This window comes from Lagenorhynchus albirostris, chromosome 7 (genome assembly GCF_949774975.1).
Source record: "Lagenorhynchus albirostris chromosome 7, mLagAlb1.1, whole genome shotgun sequence".
NCBI classification, from domain to species: Eukaryota; Metazoa; Chordata; class Mammalia; order Artiodactyla; family Delphinidae; genus Lagenorhynchus; species Lagenorhynchus albirostris.
This window is the reverse complement of record NC_083101.1, coordinates 46,882,647-46,905,775: the sequence shown is the minus strand read 5'-3', so window position 1 is coordinate 46,905,775 and position 23,129 is coordinate 46,882,647. Positions and strand designations below refer to the sequence as shown.

At 36.3% G+C, this 23,129-nt stretch overlaps 1 protein-coding gene across 1 annotated transcript in view; it reads left to right on the top strand.

Annotated features, from left to right (window-relative positions):
- The window catches only part of TMC1 (transmembrane channel like 1), a 140,486-nt gene that overhangs the window by 23,473 nt on the left and 93,884 nt on the right, over positions 1-23,129 (top strand). Inside the window, exons 3-4 of the mRNA XM_060153430.1 lie at positions 16,201-16,248; positions 20,023-20,194. Coding sequence (XP_060009413.1) covers positions 16,201-16,248; positions 20,023-20,194 — 220 coding nt within the window. The remainder of the gene's footprint in view (positions 1-16,200; positions 16,249-20,022; positions 20,195-23,129) is intronic.

Genomic DNA, 23,129 nt, shown 5'->3' with positions numbered 1-23,129 from the left:
TCTAAGGAAGTAAGGGAAGAGCCCTAAGGAAGCAGCCCTGATCTCTTTGGGCAGAGCTCTTCTCTGTTCCCTCCATGGCCAGTGTCTCCTCCTTCCTGAGACTGGGCTCATGATCTTTCTTCCTCTTGGAAGGGTATAGGAAAGGCCCCAAGCAAGACTCAGGGGGAAATGTGGTAAGTCTGAGACTGGAAGGAAGTTACTGTGTTATATCCCTATCATTCATTGGTGGATTGGTTCATTCATTCATTTATTCACTTCACTCGTTCATGCTACAAATATTTACTGAGTGCTACGGTTTGCCAGGCACCAAGGAGAAAGAGTTGAAGAAGACCAACAAAGGTTGGTCCTGCCTTCCTGGAGCTTACTGCTTGTGGAGAAAATGAACAGTGGCTCAGTTAGCAAATAGCTAGATAACATAATGTCAGATGCTACAGTGCTATGAAGAAAACTAAAGCAGGGTAGGAGAACTAGTGACACCTGGCAGTTTTCGATTTCTCCATCTGTCTAGTTGCTCTTGCAACCTCAGTGAGGTGGCATGGCAAAGAAAATTTCCCGTGTTGACTTTCAAGTTAGGGCACTTTTCTACCCTATGTTCTTCCTCCAGCCTCTAAGGTCTAATCCCTTGGATTCTGCAGTGTAAGTCAGCTTCCTTCCTCTTAGTTGCCACACATTCACTATAAAAATGCACATGCACTACACTCCTTTGCGTGGATACACCAGACTTCTCTGTTTTCTAGTTTTCTAAATGTTGTAGAGATCGCTCATCTGCTGATATTCCTTCTTTCCCTTTGTGTTGTGGGTTAGTACCTTTTAAAATTTCTTCACTACCATGTGTAGTTAGATCTTGGGAGTAAAGGCAAGCATATATACAACCCACTATATGTAAATGGACTTACCCACTTAATCTGTTTAAACATTGGGACAATAACACAACGACCACTGGGTTTCTCTGTGGACTCTGGACATTTTTAATCCCTGTAATTTTTCAATTGCTTAGCGGTAATATAGTCAGGTATGTTGAGTTGAAACAGACTGCCAGATATTTCTCCAGGAAAGATGGGTTTATTGGGGATCAGCAGAGAATTGCAATTAGGGGTCTGCAACCATGGTGAGCCATGTACAAGTCCCTGCATGGAAGGGAAGGAGAATGCTTTTTTAGAAAGGAGCAGGGGGAGGGATAAACTGGGAGATTGGGATTGAGATATGTACACTACTGTATATATAATAGATAACTAATAAGGATCTACTGTATAGCACAGGGAACTCTATGCAATACTCTGTAATGACCTATATGGGAAAAGAATCTAAAAAAGAGTGGATATATGTATAACTGATTCACTTTGGTGTGCACTTGAAACTAACACAGCATTGTAAATCAACTATACTCCAATAAAAATTATTAAAAACAAAATAGGAAAGGAAATTGAAAGGGCTTTAGTAAGCCAAGAGTCCATGGCTTTTCACTGGCTGAGTCTGTGCTAGGAAAGGAATCTGTCTTCTTCCTGTTGTGCTCTGTTTTGGTCACAGGGTGTGAGAGCTCCCCCTTCTGGCCCCCCAACTCTATTTAATTGAGGTTTCTATTTATTCATTTTTTACAGGTAACAGCACCTATTGTTATAAATTCCATCCCCCATCCTCTGTTTACCTCACCGGGGCTGTAAGTTCCTCTTTACCAATTCTAATTCTTTTTTAGAGATTCAGTTTAACTCTCAGAATTGTTCACAGGGAGCCTTCACCAATTTGTCAATTACGTGTAGAATTTTCTACCCAGTAACAGTTCCTACATGGGTTTCTGCTTGTAGGGTTTTGCGCTGGTAAGTTGCAGTTCTCTGTATTTGCCTGTCTCTGTCTCTAATTTGGGGGGGACAACAGTTTGCCCTGTGACCTTGATTCTCTGACAGATCTTAGAAGAGTTGTTGATTTTCAGTTTGTTCAGCTTTTTCTTGTTAGGATGGGAGTGATTTCCAATCTCTTTACATCTGGAGACTCAGTGTGAGTCTACCTTTTTTATGCACCTTGCTCTGACCATTTCAGTTCCCTGGGATGTTTCCTCTTTCTTAGCTCTTATTTTTGACATTAAGTATCAGGGTACTTACTTACATTCCACCTTACACCAACTATTTTATTTGTGCATAGCCTGTCTTCTAGCTAGACTGCACTTCCTGAAATGAAAGAAAAATATCTTATTTACTTTATGGTTCCCCAGATTTCATTAGATTAATATAGAGTTGAGTGTCTTCTGTATACCAGACACTGCCACATACATTTTACTTATTTAATTATCACAACACTACTGTGAAATTATTTGTTTTTACAGTTTGTTGAGATGAAAGCTGATGTGGCCTGTGGTCATGCTTTTTGAAGTGGCAGAGCTAGGTTTTGAACTCAGGTCTGCCTGATTCTAAGAATGAGACAGTTCCTTCAGCTAAGCTACAAAGCCCTTCCTAGTACTTTGTCTCCATAGACAGTTGTTGTATTCTTGTTCATTGAGTGAATTAATGGATGAATTATCTGGACATTTCACTACTGTTCTCTTCTCTGTAAAGTGAAGATGATGGCAGGTACCTGACCTAAGAATGAAATAGTCAACTGAGGTCTCTTACTTTGGTAACCAAGAGAAAGTAGAGTTAATTAACTGAAACTCTCTCCCATCACTTCTCCTTAAACTTCCAGAATGTCTCAGAGACATTTTTCTGAGCTCCATTGCAAGGTGGAACATTTTAGCCACTACTGAAGAAAGCACTAAACATTTTATGAGTTGGCTCTTTCTTCCTAACGTTGTTGGCTAAGTTCTGCCTGCTTTATTCCTGTTTTTTCATGATGTTTTATAATCTAGGCCTTCTTTACAGGGACACAGGGGTATGTTTTATAACTGCAAGGGTCAAGCAAGTAAGAGTTTGAATGAGATTCTAGGAGACATAGTGAAGCAGTAACCTCTTACTTTCTGTAGCTTTTTTTTTTTTCAAAAATTTCCCCCATTTTTTTTGTCTCCCTAAATCTCAGTCTTAAAATTAAAAAAAATAAAAAACACAACTTTGCTTTTTAAAGTATCTTTAAAAGTAAATATGGTAAGTATTCATTTACTTTAATAATTTGGAAATACAGAAAATGTCTAAAGAAGAAGAAACTGACTTCTCACAATCTCATCATCCAGTTGTGGCTACTAACATTTTGGCATATTTCATCTCAGCCTCCACCCCCTTTTTGCATAAGGCATTTATTTCAGATCACTTATATTCTGTAATATACTGAATTTTTATAATCTTTTTACATGATATGTCAAACATTTCTGAATATCATTAAAATACATATAAATATTATTTCTATTTAACAGATGCATAGTTAATTTATGTGACCATTCAAAACTGGTAATTCCATGTGGAATCAACTTGAGGTGATTGAATATGAAACAAAAAAGAAAGACATGGGAGGCAGCCAAGGCTCTTGACTCATGTTTTTTTGTTTTTGCTTTTATGTATTTTTGGTTTTCTCCCCCCCCATGTGACTGGAAGAAAAGAAATCAACTTACAGAATTCTAGAACATTTAGCATGAATAGATTTCTCATTTGGTCAAGATGGAGTACAGATACTGAATTTACTCTCCTTTCTGAAACAAAAAATGGACAAAATATATGAAACAACAGTTTTCAAGACATTTCACCTCAGACAACAAAGGATAGAGACCTCTAAGAGATGGAAAACAAATGAGGTGAACTCATGATTGCCCCAGCTGACTGTCTATAGAAAGTCTCCTGGCCATGGTGCAGGTAGGTGGGGATATAAACAGAGACTAATGAGCTCTCTGAGTTGAGGAGATACAGCTTAGAGCCCAGGGAGACTGAGGCAGCTAAAATTCACAGGGAAGACTCCCAGAGAAGAGAAAGCTGGACAGAAAGAGATAGAGAGTTCTGGAGATCTGCACTGTTCCTACTGACTTTTCAACTGAATAATGATCCATGCATGCAAGTGGTTGGGGAAAGAACCCCCAAAAGGATTAGAGGGAGCAATCACTAGAGCCTGCACAGGTCTGGGAATAGTTCCTCTTTCCACCAGCAAGAACATAAAACCTCAGAATTCATGCGATACCAGTAGAGTACTCAGAAGCATTTTTCCTCAGCAATAGGGAAAAATTAGCCCTAGACCAAATGTTGTTCTAGTCCCACCTAACAGCTTAAAAGTGAGACTCTAAAGGATAAAACTGTTTTGAAGTAACTTAAATGCATACCAGAAAAAAAACTGAAGAATATTTATAGGAATATAAAAATATTTAACACCCCAATAAGGAAAAATTTATAATATCTATTATGTAATCAAATATTATCATGAATACAAAGAAGCATAAAAATACACATAATTATAAGAAAAATAAACATAATTGCCCCATAAATGACACAGATGATATATTTAGTAGACAAACAGTTATTATAACTATGTTACACACATTCAAGAGGCTAATGGGAAAATTAAGTAGCGGCATAGATGAAATTAAAAAGATAAAATTAAACTTAAAGATAAACTTCTGCAGATAAAAACTGCAGTGTCTGAGATGAAGCATATGGTACATGGGATTAACATCAGATTAGATATTGCAAAAGAAAAGATTAGCGAACTTGAAAATATGTATGACAATAGTAGCACAAAGTCTGGAAGGGAAGAAATAGAAACATACCGGTGTAAGGTTTTACACTATACATGAAACGGTATATCACTTGAAGATAGACTATTATTAAGTACCACTTTACCCTAAATCAGCCACTCAATATAGCATCAGAAAGAGTATAGATAGTAAGCCATAAGAGACAGTAAACTAGAATCACTGGGAAAGTCAGTTCATCCAAAAGAAGGCTGAAAAGAGGAAAGCAAAAACAAAGAGATCGGACAAACAAAAATTAAATAGCGAGAGGATAGATTTAAGCCCAGTTATGTAGATGTGCACATTAAATGTAAATGGTCTAAATACCCAAATTAACAGTTAGAAACTGTCAGATTAGATTCAAAAATCAAGATTCAACTATATGTTGTCTATGAGAAACCCACTTTCAGTATAAAGATACAAATAGGTTAACAGTAAAAAGGATGGAAACAAAAAGTCATATGAAACTAATCGAAAGAAAGCTGGAGTGACCATGTTAATACTGGTTGAGTTCTATTTCAGATCAAAGAACATTACCAGGAATAAAGAATGCCATTTCATACAGATAGGGGTAAATTTATCAAGAGGAAATAACAAATTTAAACATTTATATACCTAATAACAGAACTTCAAAATACATAAAGCAAATACTGATAGAACTGCAAGGAAAAATAGGCAAATTGATTATTATAGTCAGATTTCAGCACCCTTTTTTGTAATAATTGATAGAACAAGCAAAAAAATTAATAAGCATATAGAAGACCTCCACAACACTATCAACCATGTTGAACTAATTGAAATTTATATAACTCCACCTAAGAAAAACAGAATACACACTCTTTTCAAAAGCATATAGAACATCTAGCAAGATAGGCCGTATTCTAGGTCATAAAATAAATCTCAATATGTTTGAAAAGATTCAGATTATACAGAGTATATTCTCTGACTATGGTGAAATTAAATTAGAACTCAATAGCAAAAGATATCTGGAAAATCCCCCCAAATTTGGAAAGTAAATATCACACTTCTAAATAACCCTTGGGTCAAATAATAAATCAGAAAAATTAGAAAGTGTTTTGAACTGAATTAAAATAAACACATAGCATTTCAAAATTTTTGAGAAGCAGCTAAAACAGTATTTAAAAGAAAATTTGTAGTATTATACACCTAGATTAGAAAAAAGGAAAGGTCTCAAATCAGTAATCCTAGTTTCTACTTTAAGAAACCAAAAAGAAAAGGAGTAAATAAAACTCAAAATTAGCAGAAGAAAGTAGGTAATAAGGGCTAAAGCTGAAATCAGTAGAAAACAAAATCAATAGAGAAAATGACACCAAAAACTTGTTCTTTGAGAAGATCAATAAAATTGATAAACCACTGGCCAGACTAATCAGGAATTTATCAAGAGGAAATAATAATTTTAATTAAACAGTTATTCACCTAGTAACAGAATACAGAAATGAGGGAGGAGACATCACTACAAATTCTATAGATAATGAAGGAATAATAAGGCAATATTATGAACAACTCATGACAATAAAATTGACAACTTAGGTAAATTGTACAAATTACTTGTATGATAGCCTACTAAAGCTCACTCAAGAAGAAATAGATAACCTGAATAGAAACTGAATTTATTGTTTAAAACTGCCCCACAAGAATATATCAAGGTTCTAATTGCTTCCCTGGAGAATTCTTTCTACTCAAGGAATCAGACAGACATTCTAAGAAAACCACAGACCAATGTATAAAAACAACAATCAGAAACTGAAATTTTACAAATATCATTTACAATCAGAAAAAAATTACAAAGCACTTAGAAACAAATCTGATCAAAGTGGTGTAAGACCCGAACACTGAAAACTACAAAACATTGCTGAAAGGAATTAAAGAGGATCTAAATAAATGGTTATACTCATTTATGGATTGAAGATTCAATATTGTTATCAATTCTCCCCAAACTGATTTGTAGATTCAACACAATTCCAATCAATATCTTAGTTGGCTTTTACAATTTTTTTGCGTAAATTGACAAGCTGATTCTAAAATGTGTATAGAAATGCAAAGAACCTAGAAGAGGCTAAACATCTTTGTAAAAGAAGAAGAAACTTGGAAGACATATTTGCCCTCATGGTTCATTATGAAGCTATAGTAATTAAGACAGTGTATTGGCATAATGGTGGACAATCAAAAGAAGACAGTTTCTAGGTCGCGAGAGTTATAGTTCCTAAAAGAAGATGGCAGGCTCATATTAACTTTCCCCATTCCCTCAGGATGCCTCAAAGTAGTGGTTCCCAAAGCATGGTTTGAAAACTAGCAATATTATTAACATCACCTGGAAGCTTTTTAGAAAAGGCAATTATTGGGACCACCTACTGAATCAATACTTGTGGGAGAGGCCCAGGAATCTGTGTTTTCATAAGCTCTCCAGGTGATTCTGAGGCACAGTAAAGTTTTAGAAAGTACTGCCTAGGCCTCTCCCTGCTACAAATCCTCCAGGATTTGGGAGACAGGAGAAGAGGTTTGGAGACAGTGGCATAACTCAGTGTCACAGAGTGAAGAAGAAAACTGATGGCCTTTGACCACGGAATCCATTAAAACATACTCTCAATGCTGCCAGGCTGAGCTGATGAATAAAAAATAAGCTAATCTCATTTCTGGCCATTAGGCTATTGAAGATAATTGGGCTACAAGGTGAGCAATCAACTTTACCAAGCACAGGCAGTTGGCACAATGTGTTGCTTGGAACTAACTTACTGTAAGTAGATGGTTGAGAATAATGCAGAGGCCATGAAGAGAAATCCACGATTCTGAAATTTTCCTTAAGTCTTTTAAAATTCTCTTTCTCTCTGTCTCTCTCTCTCGCTCTCTTCCACACACACTAAAACACATACACACACATGCATTCACAGTGACATCTCATGACACATGAGACAGGATGTGGAACTGAACAGTTCTGACGAATGTCTGAGTGATAAGATCACCCTCAAGAGACAAGAGCTGAAAGTCTATTCTGGCTCAGACCTAGGAACTAGTCTCTTGGGGAATACTTGATTACGTTACGTAGGCCAAATAGTTTCTGACGTTAGCATTAGAGCTTTAGTCCTACCTTCAACTGCCTGAAGAATGTACTATATTGGATTAGGAAACTGAGCCTCATGTAGTCTGGTCCTGCTTTCTGGATTTAGGATGTGGCTTGTCTCAATAACCAAAGTAAGTCCATCTCACGGAAAGAAAAGGAAGGGATAATGGGGAGTTAAAATTGTAATGAGCCCCTGAATTTATTTGTTGCTCTTTTAAAGGGGTCTCCTCTTTTTTTTTTTTTTTTTTTTTTGCGGTATGCAGGCCTCTCACCGCTGCGGGCTCCCCTGTCGCGGAGCCCAGGCTCCGGACACGCAGGCCCAGCGGCCATGGCCCATGGGCTCAGCCGCTCCGCGGCATGTGGGACCTTCCCGGACCGGGGCACGAACCCTCATCCCCTGCACCGGCAGGCGGACTCCCAACCACTGCGCCACCAGGGAAGCCCTAGAGGGGTCTCCTCTTAATCAGCACCAGCTTTCTTTCCTACCTCCCACCTGGCTGTCATAGAACTAGGTATAGATCTTAACGTTTAACTATTGCCCTTCCCTGTGGGACATAATGGTTACAATTGTACTCCTGACCTTCTGGCATTTAATCAAGATAAAGTTGATTACCTTTAACTGAAAACAAAAAATCACTTATAATCAGAATACTGATATATTAGCAGGGACAAGATCCCAACTTTTAGTGGACTTGGCAGACTGTCAGGTACTGTCTTAAGTACTCCCCACCCTACACCTCTATTTTTCTATTGACAGAGAGTCATAATAATTTGTCCTGTGGATGCCAGTTGCTTTTTGTTCAACTTAAACCTGTGCTACAAGTGCTTCTTCAATCGCTGCAATCAAAAGTTTCCTAGTGAAGTTGCCCATTGGATTAGGCAGCACGACTTTCAACGCTGGTTGGCATCATAAACAGTCATGGTGAGAGGTAGCTAAGAGTATCAAGAAATGGAGAGTTTAGGGTAATATTTTATTTCTTGTCTTTATCTTTTGATGATTAGTCTTTAGCATAATCTCAGACTGAATACTGTCGCAATTTTCCTACTTGCAGAGTGCAAAATATTAAGGTAACAGTCAAAGTAGATGTGTCTTTCTGTCTTACTAGAATTTTAGGTGAAAGATGTCAAAATTTTGTGTTTAAGTATGTGTTATAAAGCATTTGAACAATCCTTGTCGATTATTATAACCTTTGCTATGTGCCAGGCACTATATTATGTACAATGCATGCATTTGTTACTACATTTAGTTCTCCTTGTATAATGGTTATTATTCCTTCCTTTCTCTAAGGCATAGAGGATTTAAATAAATTATCCAAAGTTATGGCATAAAATTGTGGCAGAGCCAAAACTCAAATATGATTTTGTCTGAGTTAAAAACTCAGGTTTTCTGCTAGAGCCAGCTGCCAACTTGAAAATTCTGAGTTGTCTTTTCTAGTTCTAGGATATGAATGCAATAGTCTCAAGAACCCAAATGAACAAAAGTCCTTTTTTAGGACTAGGCCATATTTTTTCAGTACTAGGCCAGTCATGGAAATAAACTTTGTTCTTTTTTGGGGGCCACACTGCACAGCTTGTGAGATCTTAGTTCTCCAGCCAGGGATTGAACCCGGGTCCACAGCGGTGAAAGTCCAAGTCTTAACCACTGGACCACCAGGGAATTCCCTAAACTTTGTTCTTTATGACCATGATCTTGAAGGAATTGGAATTAATCCAAATGGAATCAAGTAGTGAAACACGTTTATTTATATTGATTAGTCTCCTGCCTATTTCCAGAAATATTTGAAGAAACGTGACAAAAAGCGAATATCCCGAAATTCCCTAATGAGCATAATCTCATTCTCTTATGAACTCTAATAGATCTTTTGCTTGTATTTCTCTGGTGGAACTTGCCATTATATCTTGTGTTATTGTTTCTAGTATTTGTCTACTTCCATCAAGTTGATCCTGAAGGCAGATACTCTTTGTATTAGGATTCTTCCGAGAAACAAACCAATAGGTTCACTCTCTCTCACACACACATTTAATTTCACGAGATTCACTTGTAAAAAGCATTACTCCAATTAACAAACCATCTAGTGTTAATTTGAGATAGAGATGGCTGAAGTGCTTCTTCTTTCAGATGTTAAATCTCCATCCTACCATTGTGGATTACTAACTAGAGTACTCAGATGTTAACCCGCTGCCCATAGGATTTAAATTAACACATATACCACATTTTATGTGGGCTATTTCAATAAAATGACAGACTACATACAAACTACTTAAGGGTTTAGTCTTATTGAATATTATAAATTGAGCCTGTGAGGAAAAAATTGGCATGGGTGGATAGGTGGTCACAATGCTTATAAACTCCTGAGGGCATCTAGTATTCAGAATTCCTTTTCATTAACTGAAGACAATGTTAGCTAATATATCTAGTCCGTAGCAAATCCTATAAAGTGTAATTCTTCCTAAGCAGCTAAAGAACAGAAAAAAGAATGATTCATTCTAGTCAATAATTTGCTTTTTCTTTTTTTTTAAGAAAAAATAAACTAAATTATTTCATCCTTACTCCTATTAATATTTTGTCAGAGAGACGAGTTCTAAATTTCAGAAAACAAATCCAAGTTCTAAGCTGCTCTCATTTTCTTTTTTCTGCCTCTGTCTTCTGTTGCAGCACTTCTCTCACCAATCAGCCTTCATCCTGACTCTGCCCCCACTGCCTTTTGTTCTTTAGAAGACACTCATTAACATTTGCTAATGTATGCTAATGAGAAGTAATTAGCATCTTCTCTGTGAACAAAAGCTGGTGCTAAGAAGGATGTGTAAAGACCGTACAGAGTTCGGCCAGCCTTGCTTCAAGCTTCTTTATGCTCTGAGGACAATCGTCTACTTTCAGTTGTTTCACAGTTCTTGTGTTTTTTGATTGTTTTGTTTTGTTTGTTTACCCGTGAATCCTGACAACCCTTCTTCTTCATGATTGGGAATATTACAGAAATGCTGCGGGGACAGAAGGATTCCTTTTGGTTCTAAGCAATCCAAGGATATATAAGTATAGCCACCAAGGGTTTATAGCACACTATTTTCATCTGGTTAGTAGCCACAGAAACTCACACAAGAGAACGTATTTTCATTTCAGCACACTTATTTACAGTGGTTGCCCTTTATGGCGGTAATTGCAATGTGAGAGCACACACTCTGAATATATATTATGACAACAGGGTTAAATAAGAAATGTCCTTTGCCCCAAAATAATCTGAATGCAAAGAAAGACTCACCACTTACTTTTCTGTAACCACAGAGAGCTCTAAATGCCTTTGTAAATAGCTATTTATTTACTGAATATGTGTAGTTTAAAAAAAGTCAACCCTCCAAACCACATAGAATAAGAGTTGTTTTTGTTCTTTCTGTAGACCAGTGGTGTCAAGAAATATCTAATTGCAGTTTCTCACAAATACTCCTGTATATAATTTACCATTTGAAGAACTATGCTTCATCATTTCATATTTGCTCTTGTGGCTCAGGGGTGGTAGAATTTGGAAACATACCAGCTACCCATTTCATTCAGCCTGTTTAATTTTAATTTCATGTAACATAAAAACAGAAGGAAAAATTGCCAAACTATTCGGGGTGCATCCCCTTCCCCTCTTCTTATGTGTATAAAAAAAAATTATTTTCATTGTGAAAGGATAGAAGGGGAATCTTTATTTTGAGTGAATTTTCTATTTTTCTTTTTGTTAGTCTCTCTGGAACCTCGTAGTAAAACGTGTTTCTCCACAGACTTCATTCTCTTCCTCAATGCAACTACAATATGTTATATTGTGTTTTTAATAAAGCAGGCATCAGCAGCTATTTATTCTCTGCTTCTTAAGGACTAAAGAGCCTCAAAAATAAATATTATCTAAAAGGAAAAACATTAGAGAATGACAGCTACTGGTTTTTTTTTTGTTTTTTTTTTTTGCCTGCCCCGTCTCCTTCTTTGGTGAGTCTTACCAAAAACCAAAATTATTATTGTTTTTTGTAATTTTATAACCACAGTGATTTAAAATAACTATTTCGTATCTCCAAGATATCATAATGTTTGAAAATATGACCAGCCTTTTGGCATTTATTATACAAGTTTCCATCAGAGTGTTCTTGAACATATGTGCCCCATGGTTTTTTTCAATGGTCTTAAGGAAGACCTTATGGTTTTAAGGTTTTTAATGGTATTAAGGAAAGGTACTGGCACCTGCAGAAAGAGTATCAGCCTAGGTCTGTCACATTAAACCTTTCCCCCAGATACCTTGTTTATATTTAAGTGTAATGATCTCATTCTGTTATTTCCACTCCTGAAGATTTTTTAAATGTCTTATAGTTTACAGGTTCATTAAGGTATTTGATTGATATAAGAGCTAAATAATTATTCTTTTTACTCATTGGCTTCCAAAATATCATGCTCGATTCCATCATTTGAAGGACTTGGGATTGTTATAAACAAATGTCATGAATATCTTCTTATCTGACCTAAAAGTAGCAAAAATAAAAGGAGCTGCTGATTTAAACTGAGTCAGATTTTATGTCCTGGGTAGATATTTGAGAGGAAGAAGAATCACATTCCATCATTTTTGTTCACTTTCACAGAGAGTGCCTTTTGTTCCTTACTTAACACCCACCAATAATAGTTTTTTCATAAATGAATGGAAGCCGAGTGCTGTGCCATTTTCTACAGGGGAAATGATACTTCAGTATGGTTTGGTGACTCCATCTCTTCAAATTAAACTACTGAACTTCAACTGTTCGTACCTAAGCTATTCTCCCTAGAGCCTCCTATCTCCTTTCCTTGAAACTCCACCCGCTGCTGCCCAGGCCGAAAACGTTGGAATTGTCCTTGATTCTTCTCTTCCTCTCATATTCCACATTATACCACATACTGATGACATGGGTTCTTCAGCTAAGATTTGGAAATGTACTTGTTATGGCATAGATTAATATCTGTCTCAGGGCAGTTTATTCTGAGATGAAAGGTACCTCATTTATTTTTTATTTATTTTTTCTTAGGTAATACAATTTAAATTTAATTAATGAGCGGTTTCTACCATTTCGCAAGAGAACATGAAAATGTGTGTATATGCACAGTTTTGATAATGGCAGTGCCTTTTTTAAAATATCAAAGTTAATTTACTTCCCCTTATTGTATATAAATTTTCACATCATTTTTCCATTTTTTAAAAGGTTATACTCCATTTATAGTTATTATAAAATATTGGCTATATTCCCTGGAAATGTATCCCATTTTATATGCGAGGAGCTGATGTTGACATTTCCTCACACACAAAGGAACCCTAAAAAGAAACACACTACTACATTGCTAATAAACATAATTAGTACATTGCTGGTATAACCCAAGTAAACTTGAGTTTAGGTATGAGTTATAAGTTATTCTTTTGCATCAAATAGCAAGACTCCTTAAGGACGGTTATTTCCTTCTACAGTTTACAAACTCCTACTCCAGAGCACTTTGCTCTGTAGACCCTTGTAAATGCACAATAAATGCTGATTGAATAAATGAATTTTCAGTTTCCAAAGTAATGACCTGGTGCTACAATAATCCCTTCAAAAACTAGAGGAACAGGCAATATCATTAAACTCTTCCTGCCACTGGGCCACTGATACTGAAGAAGCATAAAATGCTTTCAGTACTATAGATTGAAAAAGAAAGCCTGGAACAACATCCACTTTTCTGAACGATTCCAATGCCTCTGAAATGTGACATTTTGCTGTTGTTTCCTTTTACTGTTTTTAATTACTGTGTCTATTTGCATGAAATGAGGATCTGGGTTGCCTAGGAGTTCATCTGCTCCTATTGCATATTCCTCTCTTAAATAAGCGTACTTCAATGCAGTTTTGCTTGCTGCCTTCAACATTTAGACAGGAAACCACTCCCCCCCTTCACTGTCCTCCCATCACTCCCCAGGAGAGAGGTTATTTTTAAAGTACATAATCAATAGGCTTTGGGAAGCATCCAGAACATGAGGGTGGTCATATGATTGGGAGCAAGCTACTAAGGACTGCTGAGAGAAGGGATGGCAATAGGCCGTGCCGAAAATTGTCTGAGAAGGGAAAGACAGTCTGTAACTCCCATTTAAGTGTTCTGAGTTATTCTTTTGCACAGGCTCTTGTCTGGGAGGGGCTTCTTAGATTGGTTCTTCAGCAACGCTTTGAGTTGCAGGAGATGCAGATCAGCATTGACAGTTGCTTTTCAGACCAAATAGTGTTCCATTAAAATTAAGCTTGGTCTGAGGCTCTTGATGGAGTCTTCAATCTCCTGGTCAGGGTGCTGCTGTTTAGTTCTTGATGCCGATGATGCCTTTGCTGAGGGTTTGAGTCAATAATAAACCAATTATGATCACAGTAACTATAAAAACAACTGTTTCATGGCCCCTGACTCAGCTTCCAGACAAAAGGAATGCTGTTGAATAAAGAAGACACCTACTGAAAATGTGCAGATGATCATGCACAGATGAGTATCACTGTTGGAAAGTCACCTGAAGAGGAGTAAAGGAGCTATTTCTGCAATACTCTCCATTACATCACTCAGAAACCGTAGCTCTTTTTTCTTCTTTACTTGCAACCACAGGGCTATCTCCCCTTATGGATTTTTAGGTTTTATTTAATGGCCATTTATAACTATCCTTCCTGTACCTGAAAAGATGACCTATGACTCCAGCTCTGCTTTTTCTCTCCCCTGCTTGTCAGAGGAAATTGATTTCTTGCTCATCTCCTTAGCTTGGGACATTTCATTCTACTACTTTTGTTTAATATATGATCCTTCCTAAAGATTTGCTTGTATTTCTAGTTGTTTAGTATTTTCTTCCATTTCATTATTTAACTTTATTTAATCATGTCTAGTGAGTTGATTATTACAAATCATTATAGCATTTTATGTGAATTTTTGCTTTGGCTATGCATGGTGCAAAAGAGGCTATGTGTCAGACTTTGCTGTTTGTCCTCAGCTGTTTCTATATTATGCACGCTGATCAGACCTTGCTCTAGGGCTAATCTTATATCATTAAGATGCCTTCCTGAGTGAATTCTTCTTTGGCTGAAGAAACTTGGTGGCAGCATTAATTGCAAATAAAGACCATGGACTATTGTTGAATATAAAATATCTCTGAGAAGTGTCTGCCTTCACTATTGCGAACTCTCAGTAGTGACATAAAGACCTCTGTCCTGTGCAGATCCAGTTACAACCGGCGACAGAAGGCATATGTCCACTCTGAACAAAACAACACTTATTTTCATATTCTATGGCTGATGTTGAGTGATAACATTTTTGCATATCCTAAAAATTTTTACGCAGATGCTGTTTAAAGGCAAAAAGTGCTTTTACAATAATCTTCTTTGTGAATGGAATTTAAACTCTGAATGTGCTGCCTTTTCAATATGCCTGTCAAGTTCTGAATAATAACCTTTGACAGTGCTGAGCAGAAACAAAACCAGAGGTTGTTTCCTCTGTTCACAGCAACATTGTTTGTTATCTTTGCTTTTTGGACTTATGCCCATCCACCTTAAATAAAAATATGTAAATTAATATTTTAAATGAGTTACTAGACTCATGGTTTAAAGAAATAGTCTACTGTAAGTTTTACCATGGCAATTTGCAGATCTTTGTCTCTGGCTGACTCAACCTGTGATGAATGGACAGTAGTTGACAAGGGGAAAAAATCTGCCAATTAATATATTTTCCTATATTACTGTACCAGTAAAATTTTATAAAACTTTTATATGCCTTTATAAAAATGGAGCAAATCTAAACACAAGATGCTGAGGTTGAGGTGAGGAGTAGACAGAAGAGGTGTTCTTTGTCTTGGAAAGAACTGTAGAATCACCTGTCTCCACATAGTCAAGGTAAATCATATATGGGAAGATTTAAGCTGTCTGCATATAATACCTATAGAAATAATTCAAATAGGAAGTATCAGGTTTTAAGCATTTTTGAAAGATTCTTTGACACTGGGTACCTGGTCATAATGAAATATTGTCTATTTTAATAACTTTATTTATAATAACCAAGTGATTTGTGCATGTGTATATAGCTTTGCCAACAATTCCTTTTACCATAGAATGAAATGACCCAACACACCCTAAGTCTGCTTATTGCAGTACAGAATTTATTTTGGTTGAAGTTATTTTGAATTGAGTTGACAGGTTTATGATTGGTATGTTTTGCAAATCGTTGAAGACGATGAAGCAGAGATGTCCTTGCACAGCACTGTATAAGATATTGTAGCTGTATATCTTTAATAAACAATGCTTATTTTGACAAGTTTATTGAAAAAATTTATTAACTGCACAAAAAACTTTACAATGAAAATAATAACAGTAAAAACCAGTTATTAACAATTGTACCATCATTTAAAGAATTGATGGTATTTAAAAAATACCATTTAAAAATGGTATTTAAAAATGGTATTTAAAAAATACCATTTAAAAAATATTTAAAGAATATTTTTTCTTTCTTCAACAGTGCAAATCCAAGTGGAGGAAAAAGAAGATGATACTGAGGAAAGTTCAAGTAAGTGGGGATGGACATATCCCCACTTGGGATATGTTTCCTGTGGAATAGTGGTGAATTCAGGGGATTCATCCTCTTATCTCGTGGGAATATGCTACCATATGCAAGCAGAGGAGCATGTGTGGATGACTTTCGATGGTCTCACAAAAGAGATCAAGACCATCAAACAGAATCTCTACTCGAGATTCCATTCAGTTGGCACACACACATTCCACCCAATTTATAATTTACTCATGAGTAAGTAGATGGTAGTTCAGAAAAAATTTGCTCTTTTATTTCTTTACTATTTTCCCCCATGAAAATCTTTGTCCTAAAAGCTTTTCTCTAAGGCTGAATCTATTACAATATAACAGATTGACCTTTTTGACTGAACTGATCAGGTGGTTCAATAAAAATGAAAAAACCTGTTCTTTTGTACTGAATTCATGGGTATTTTGTCGGAATTGCTCCGTTGTTTTTACTTTGAGTAGGTTCAGCTCAAGAGCTGTGACCCCTTTCCAGGCATGCAGACCCCTCATGGACTGGAACAGAGAAAGATCATTATATGAGCAAAAGTTTTGAGTTTACCAAAACTGAAAGAGCAGCATCTCAAGAAGAGTTCAATCAGAGAATACATCAACACTGTCAATTAAAAACCTGAGCCCAACATGACAGCCAGTGAATGTTCATGATGACAGTTGGTTTCATTAATTTGGTACATTTTACATGAAAACAGCCCAGAGTCTCACATAGATCCTAGATGCTATGACTTGACTGCTGTTGGGGAGGAAAAGTAATTTTTGCTCTACCCTCCTGAGTTCTTAGCTATAATATAAGACAGTTTAACAAGAAAAAAATCAAAACAAACCAGAAGTTTATTAACACATACACCTCATGTATACATGGGAGATATCCAGGAAAATGAATAACTGTGAGGTGGCTTAAAATTTAGATTTGAACACCATCTAAAGAGGGGAGAGGGAGGGCATGTAGGTCTCTTGAGAGAGAATAAATAAGTTTTAGGAGAATAGATGGGAATTATGATAGTTTATGATAAAGTGTGTCTGCATGTGGTGTTGACCTATAGTCTCCTCTCCTGTGATAATAGTCTATCTTCCTTGGGGATGAAACTCCTGGGGAGGGGATTTATGACAGTTGAGCTCCTTTTGGAGACTCTGTCTTTAAGCAGCTAAGAGAAGTTCAGAGAAAGTCTCTTCCTGCATTTGCTGTTTTTCAAGTGCTACAGCTCAAAATAGTCAATACACCAAAGTGGCATATTTTGGGGTGGTATATTCAGAATGCCTTTTTGACGTGGTATATTTTGCTACCCTTCAAAACTGAATCAAGCCCATTCCAAAAGGTAATGTATGCAAATCCACATTTAGTAGGCAACTGTAAAACATTCCTTTTTTAAGAATTTGAATATTTGGAAACTAGTTAAAGCACTAAATAAAGACCTTTTTGTTCTAAGTGCTAAAATATAAATATAATAATACACTTTTCATCCATGGTCAAACTCTGCAAGCTTAATAGTTTAGCCTTAATATGAAATATACTAAAATGCAGGGTAATAAGTGGCTGCTAGAGTTTTCGAGCTATTTGTGGGTGAAATTGTTTCTCAGTTCCTATGAGGCTGTGTTCTTTCTATAATTAGTGACTAAAATGAATAATAAAGGCTGGGTAAATTTTCAGAATGCCAGAGTGGGGTTCAAATAACATATAACATTTGCCACAGTTTTAACAAATGGAAATTCATTCTTGGTTTTGATGACAAAATACAGTTTTCCAAACCCGGTTAGAAAAGTTACTCTCTGTTAGTCAAACTTTAGTAATAATGGTAATATTTAGATCTTAGATTTGAAATATCAATAAAAAAATTTTGATAAGTAATGTTAAAAAGATAACAAAAAATAACAAAAAGATTTTAAAAGATAAAATAATGACACACACATATGTAAAAATTAAGACATTTGACTAATAAATGAGGAATCTGGTGAGGCATTTATAGCAGTTACCAGTTAAAGGAAAATTCAAAGAACAGATATATTTATAGATCAGGAATATTGAAATGATTGTGCAAATAAGGCATGACTGTTTTGGGGATTTTTTCTTTCATTTTCTTTTTCGGTGGTGGAAGGTTGTCTCTGCATTAAGCAGAGTTCACTTGCTTGTCTACAGACAAGAACTATTTTGCATTGCTATCTAGTTATCCGTAACTTACAAAGTTACAAAATAGCTTTCATAGAATCAGAATCAGGTAACACAGAAGGGTATGGTGCAGACAATTCATAGTTTTCCATTAAAGCACAAATTTTTCCCTAAGTAGCTTCTATTTAAGAAGATAGTGATAATTATGAGTAATATTTGTTTTTTGTAATAAACATCAGAAGTTGACTCTAAATATCAGAAGTTAAAAAACAAAAGTGAAAGTGAAGTAGGATGTATGTCATAACGGTGAAGGAAGGAACTGAATTCTCCCTCTACTCTTTACCTGAAAGCTTCCGAAGAAGTTATGGACATATAAGGCATTAATTGTTAGTTGATGAATAAAATAAAATAATGTCATTTCTCTCAGTTTTGTATTAAATTTACAAGTTATTTATATCTATTTCTAATCAAAAAGATAAAATGATCAAGCAAAGGTATTTACTATCAGTTTCATTTAAGAAACAGGAAGAAATATCTAGGCAAAAGAAGAAATATTTGAAGTCAAGAATGAGAATAATTTTACATAAAATAGGTAAGCAACAAGGATTTACTGTGTAACACAGGGAACTGTATTCAATATCTTGTAAAAACCTATAAAGGGAAATAATCTGAAAAATATATATATGTATGTATAATTGAATCACTTGCTGTATACCTGAAACTTACACAGTACTGTAAATCAACTATACTTCAATTTTTTTCAAAAAGTAAAAAAAAGAAAAAGAATGAGAATAATTTGAATTAGGAGGAATGTCAAGGCATACATTAATTTCTTCAAAATTATTCTGGTTTGTAGCATTTCCTTGTCATTCTTATTCTTTGTTCTGAGATAGAAGTAGTATTAGCACATAGTGGTTAAACATTCAACCCTTATGTGTTGAATTGGTAACCTATAAACTTGGTCTGAGAGATCATGGTGTGATATTAAACTCCAACTCATCTAGTTACCCAAGTAAATGAAGGCTGGAATTCTAAGCATTATTAGAATTTGGGGATCGACACTGACATATGAGTAGATAAACCACAAGAAATGAGAATTTAGATAAATGTATTTATTTATTTTAAATTTATTTATTTATTTATTGGCTGTGTTGGGTCTATGTTGCGGGCTTTCTCTAGTTGTGGCGAGCGGGGGCTACTCTTCGTTGAGGTGCACACGCTTCTCGTTGCGGTGGCTTCTCTTTGTTGCAGAGCATGGGCTCTAGGCACGTGGGCTTCAGTAGTTATGGCATGCAGGCTCAGAAGTTGTGGCTCGCGGGCTCTAGAGCACAGGCTCAGTAGTTGTGGTGCAAGGGCTTAGTTGCTCTGCAGTATGTGGGATGTTCCCGGATCAGGGCTCGAACCTGTGTCCCCTGCATTGACAGGCAGACTCTCAACCACTGCGCCACCAGGGGAGTCCCTAGATAAATGTAATTAAGTGGCAGGCTATGAAATATATATGGCATGGTGCGTCTTATCTTGATATGACAAATTGCTGGATTATGGTCTCAGATGTGTGACAATGATAATTAAAAAGTAAGAATACATTTGGTAGTGGGAGAGCACTTTTCTGATACTGCTCACTGAAGCATTAACTGCTGTGTTTAGGTGAAGAGGAAGAGGAGGAGGAAGACAAACTACCTCGAAGAGAGAGCATGAGACCAAAGAGGAAACGGACCAGAGATGTCATCAATGAAGATGACCCAGAACCTGAACCAGAGGATGAAGAAACGAGGAAGGCCAGAGAAAAAGAGAGAAGGAGGAGGATGAGGAGAGGAGAGTAAGTTAGTTCTTATCTGAAATTGCTTCTCATTCAGAAGTGCCTGATGCTGAAAGACGACCACTCCCTTTAGGCACTCCCTGGCCTTAAAATTGGTAATTAAACCTACTTTCAGAAAAACAAGCTTCATCTGCCATTTTACTCCACTTAGTTAAATGTATTTTGACATTAAAATAGAATTGTAAAATGAATATATATTAAGAATGGACTTATGAGAAATTCCCTTGTGAGAGATCTGAATTGTCATAGGTCATTGACATATTTAGTTAATTTAAATATTTTAAAGTTATCCCATTAGTTAAGTGCATCGTTACTGAAGTTAAGTGAAAAACTCCTTAACAATGAACCCAAATCACTTATCTTACAGAGCAGGGGTTGGCCAACCATGGTTAATTCCAACCCAAGGGCTAAGGATGGTTCTTACAGTTTTAATAAAACTGTAATTTAAAAAAAAACAAAGAGGAATATGGGACAGAGCTGTATATAGCTCCCAAAGTCTAAAATATTAACTATCTGTCCCTTTACAAAGGATTGGGATTGTCATTTCCTTTTTAATATAACCCTTTGTCTTTCAGTTCTACCAGGCCAACGTTTTTCTGAGTGCTGTCTTTGTGTAGAATAATATATTAAATGCTGTTTAGGAAAAAATCCAAGAAAATAATTTTCTAGTCTTTGCTTTCTGGAAAATTGCAGATGGCAGGCAGGTAGGAAAAGTGTGCATGTAAAACACATTTACTAATAGAAAACCTAGACCCTTTGGAAAGGATTTAAGAGAATAGCTCCTCTGCCACCCCAGGTGGGGCATGGGAATCACCATGAGGTGATGGGATCTCCTCTGAAACATACCTAAGACTTTAAATGGTGAGGAACTTTCCAAGATAGCCTCCCAAGATGACACTTTGCAGTACTCAATAACAAGCTATTATTTTCCTCTTCATAAGTAATTGTAATTAAATACAACTATGTGAACATTTTGTCAGGTAGAGAAGCTTAGCATTAATAGACGATGGTTCCTTTTAAAATAAGAGTAGCCCTACCCATTTCTTCATTATATTTTTGTTGATTTAAGTTTTTAAATCTCTCTCTTCCTCTTCTTTCTCTTCTTCCTTTTTCTCCTTCTCCTCCCCAAGTTCCTCCTCTTTCTTCTCTTTGAATACTAAAACATCACCTGCTTTACGTTTTGACTCTGGCATTTTTTTTATTTTGTTTTGTTTTGTTTTGTTTTTTTGTTTTTTTGGCGGTACGCGGGCCTCACTACTGTGGCCTCCCCCGTTGCGGAGCACAGGCTCCGGACGTGCAGGCTCAGCGGCCATGGCTCCCCGGCCCAGCCGCTCCGCGGCAGGTGGGATCTTCCCGGACCGGGGCACGAACCCGTGTCCCCTGCATCGGCAGGCAGACTCTCAACCACTGCGCCACCAGGGAAGCCCAACTCTGGCATTTTTTATGTCTATCGTCCTTTCAAGTATTTTTATGCTTTGTTCTTTTCAAAAACAGAACACCCTTTTAAGTTCCATGTCTTATTGTGATTGTTATTGCTATTATTATGTAGTAATATTTCCTACTAGCAAAGCTTATGCCTTCTGACAGTGGTATTTCATTGAGAAAACATCACCAATAGACATATGCATGATATAGGTTCTGTTCCACAATTTGCTTTTCCTCTCCACTTGTGCCTCAGAGATGTCCTTTTTAAAAGATGACTTGGGTGGGAATTCCTCTTGTCTCCTGGTCTGTTCAAGGCCCTCACGTCAGTGCTCAACCTCTAGAAATAGGACCATATGAATCAACTGGGTCTTGGCCCCTGTTACTTGGGGCAGTCTTGTCCCAGTGAAAGTGTCTGTCCTTAGCTGATCCTACTCTCATCCTGATTCTGAGAAGCCAGAATCACCCCTGGTTCCCTCCCTCCCCACTTCTCCACAGAGCCAACTAAATCCAAGGTTGTAATGTTAACCATCTTTGGAGTTGGTTAAAAAACACTGCCTCGTTTGGCATTTTGGAGTATTTCTAATAATATTACAGGCTTTTCTTGACCCAGTTTTAAGTGAGTAAGTAATATGTTCATAGCACTGAGAAATTCAGCACGTTATACCTCCTTTTTCCTAACAACTGTTGTTTAAATAAATCAAACCTAAGGTAGAAAGCCATTCTTACACAGATTAGCCCTAAATTTTAGAAGATAAAGCATGTCAGTGCTATGCCCTTTTAATATGATTAGTGCTTTCTTTGAGTGGTTCCTAGAAAAGCAGTTTCCCTGTAATACAGTGTTTTAGTTATGCATTATCATATTTTAATTATGCAAAAATGTAATATTTTAATTACCTGCATATTTGAAGGTAACTTAGCCGGCAACAGCTATACCTTGTAGCACAGCATGATCTTCCTGGAGCAATCAACAATTAACAACAAAGACTTTAAAAATATACCAGTCTAAGATCATTTAGTGTAGGAATAAATGTCTTTCCATAACATTCTAATCTTGGAAGACATTGTTATATTTTAGTATATTTGATGGTAATCCAATATACAGAAAAACTCTGTACATAAACATTTATTCAATAAGTATTTATCCAGCTCCACTTCTGTGGAAGATAATTTGCTAATTTCTTTGGAAGATATGGATATGATTATGCCATTGCCTGCATTCTCTAGAAATTCATAATATAGTAAGGGAGAGGCCACTTAGACACAAATTATTATGAAATAAGACAGTATAAATGTGCCAGAGAAGTACAAAGTGATTTAGAGTCTTAGAGAAAAGTATTCTCATAGGGATAATCAGAAAAGGGTATTGAAGACAGTTCATATCATTTTTGAAGGAATCATAGAATTTGAATATGTTAAACATACAAAGTACTGGGTTTAAGATAGCAGGAAACTACGTAATTAATGTTAGGAATGTAGAGAAATGTAGAGAAATAAGCTTTAGTTACATGGT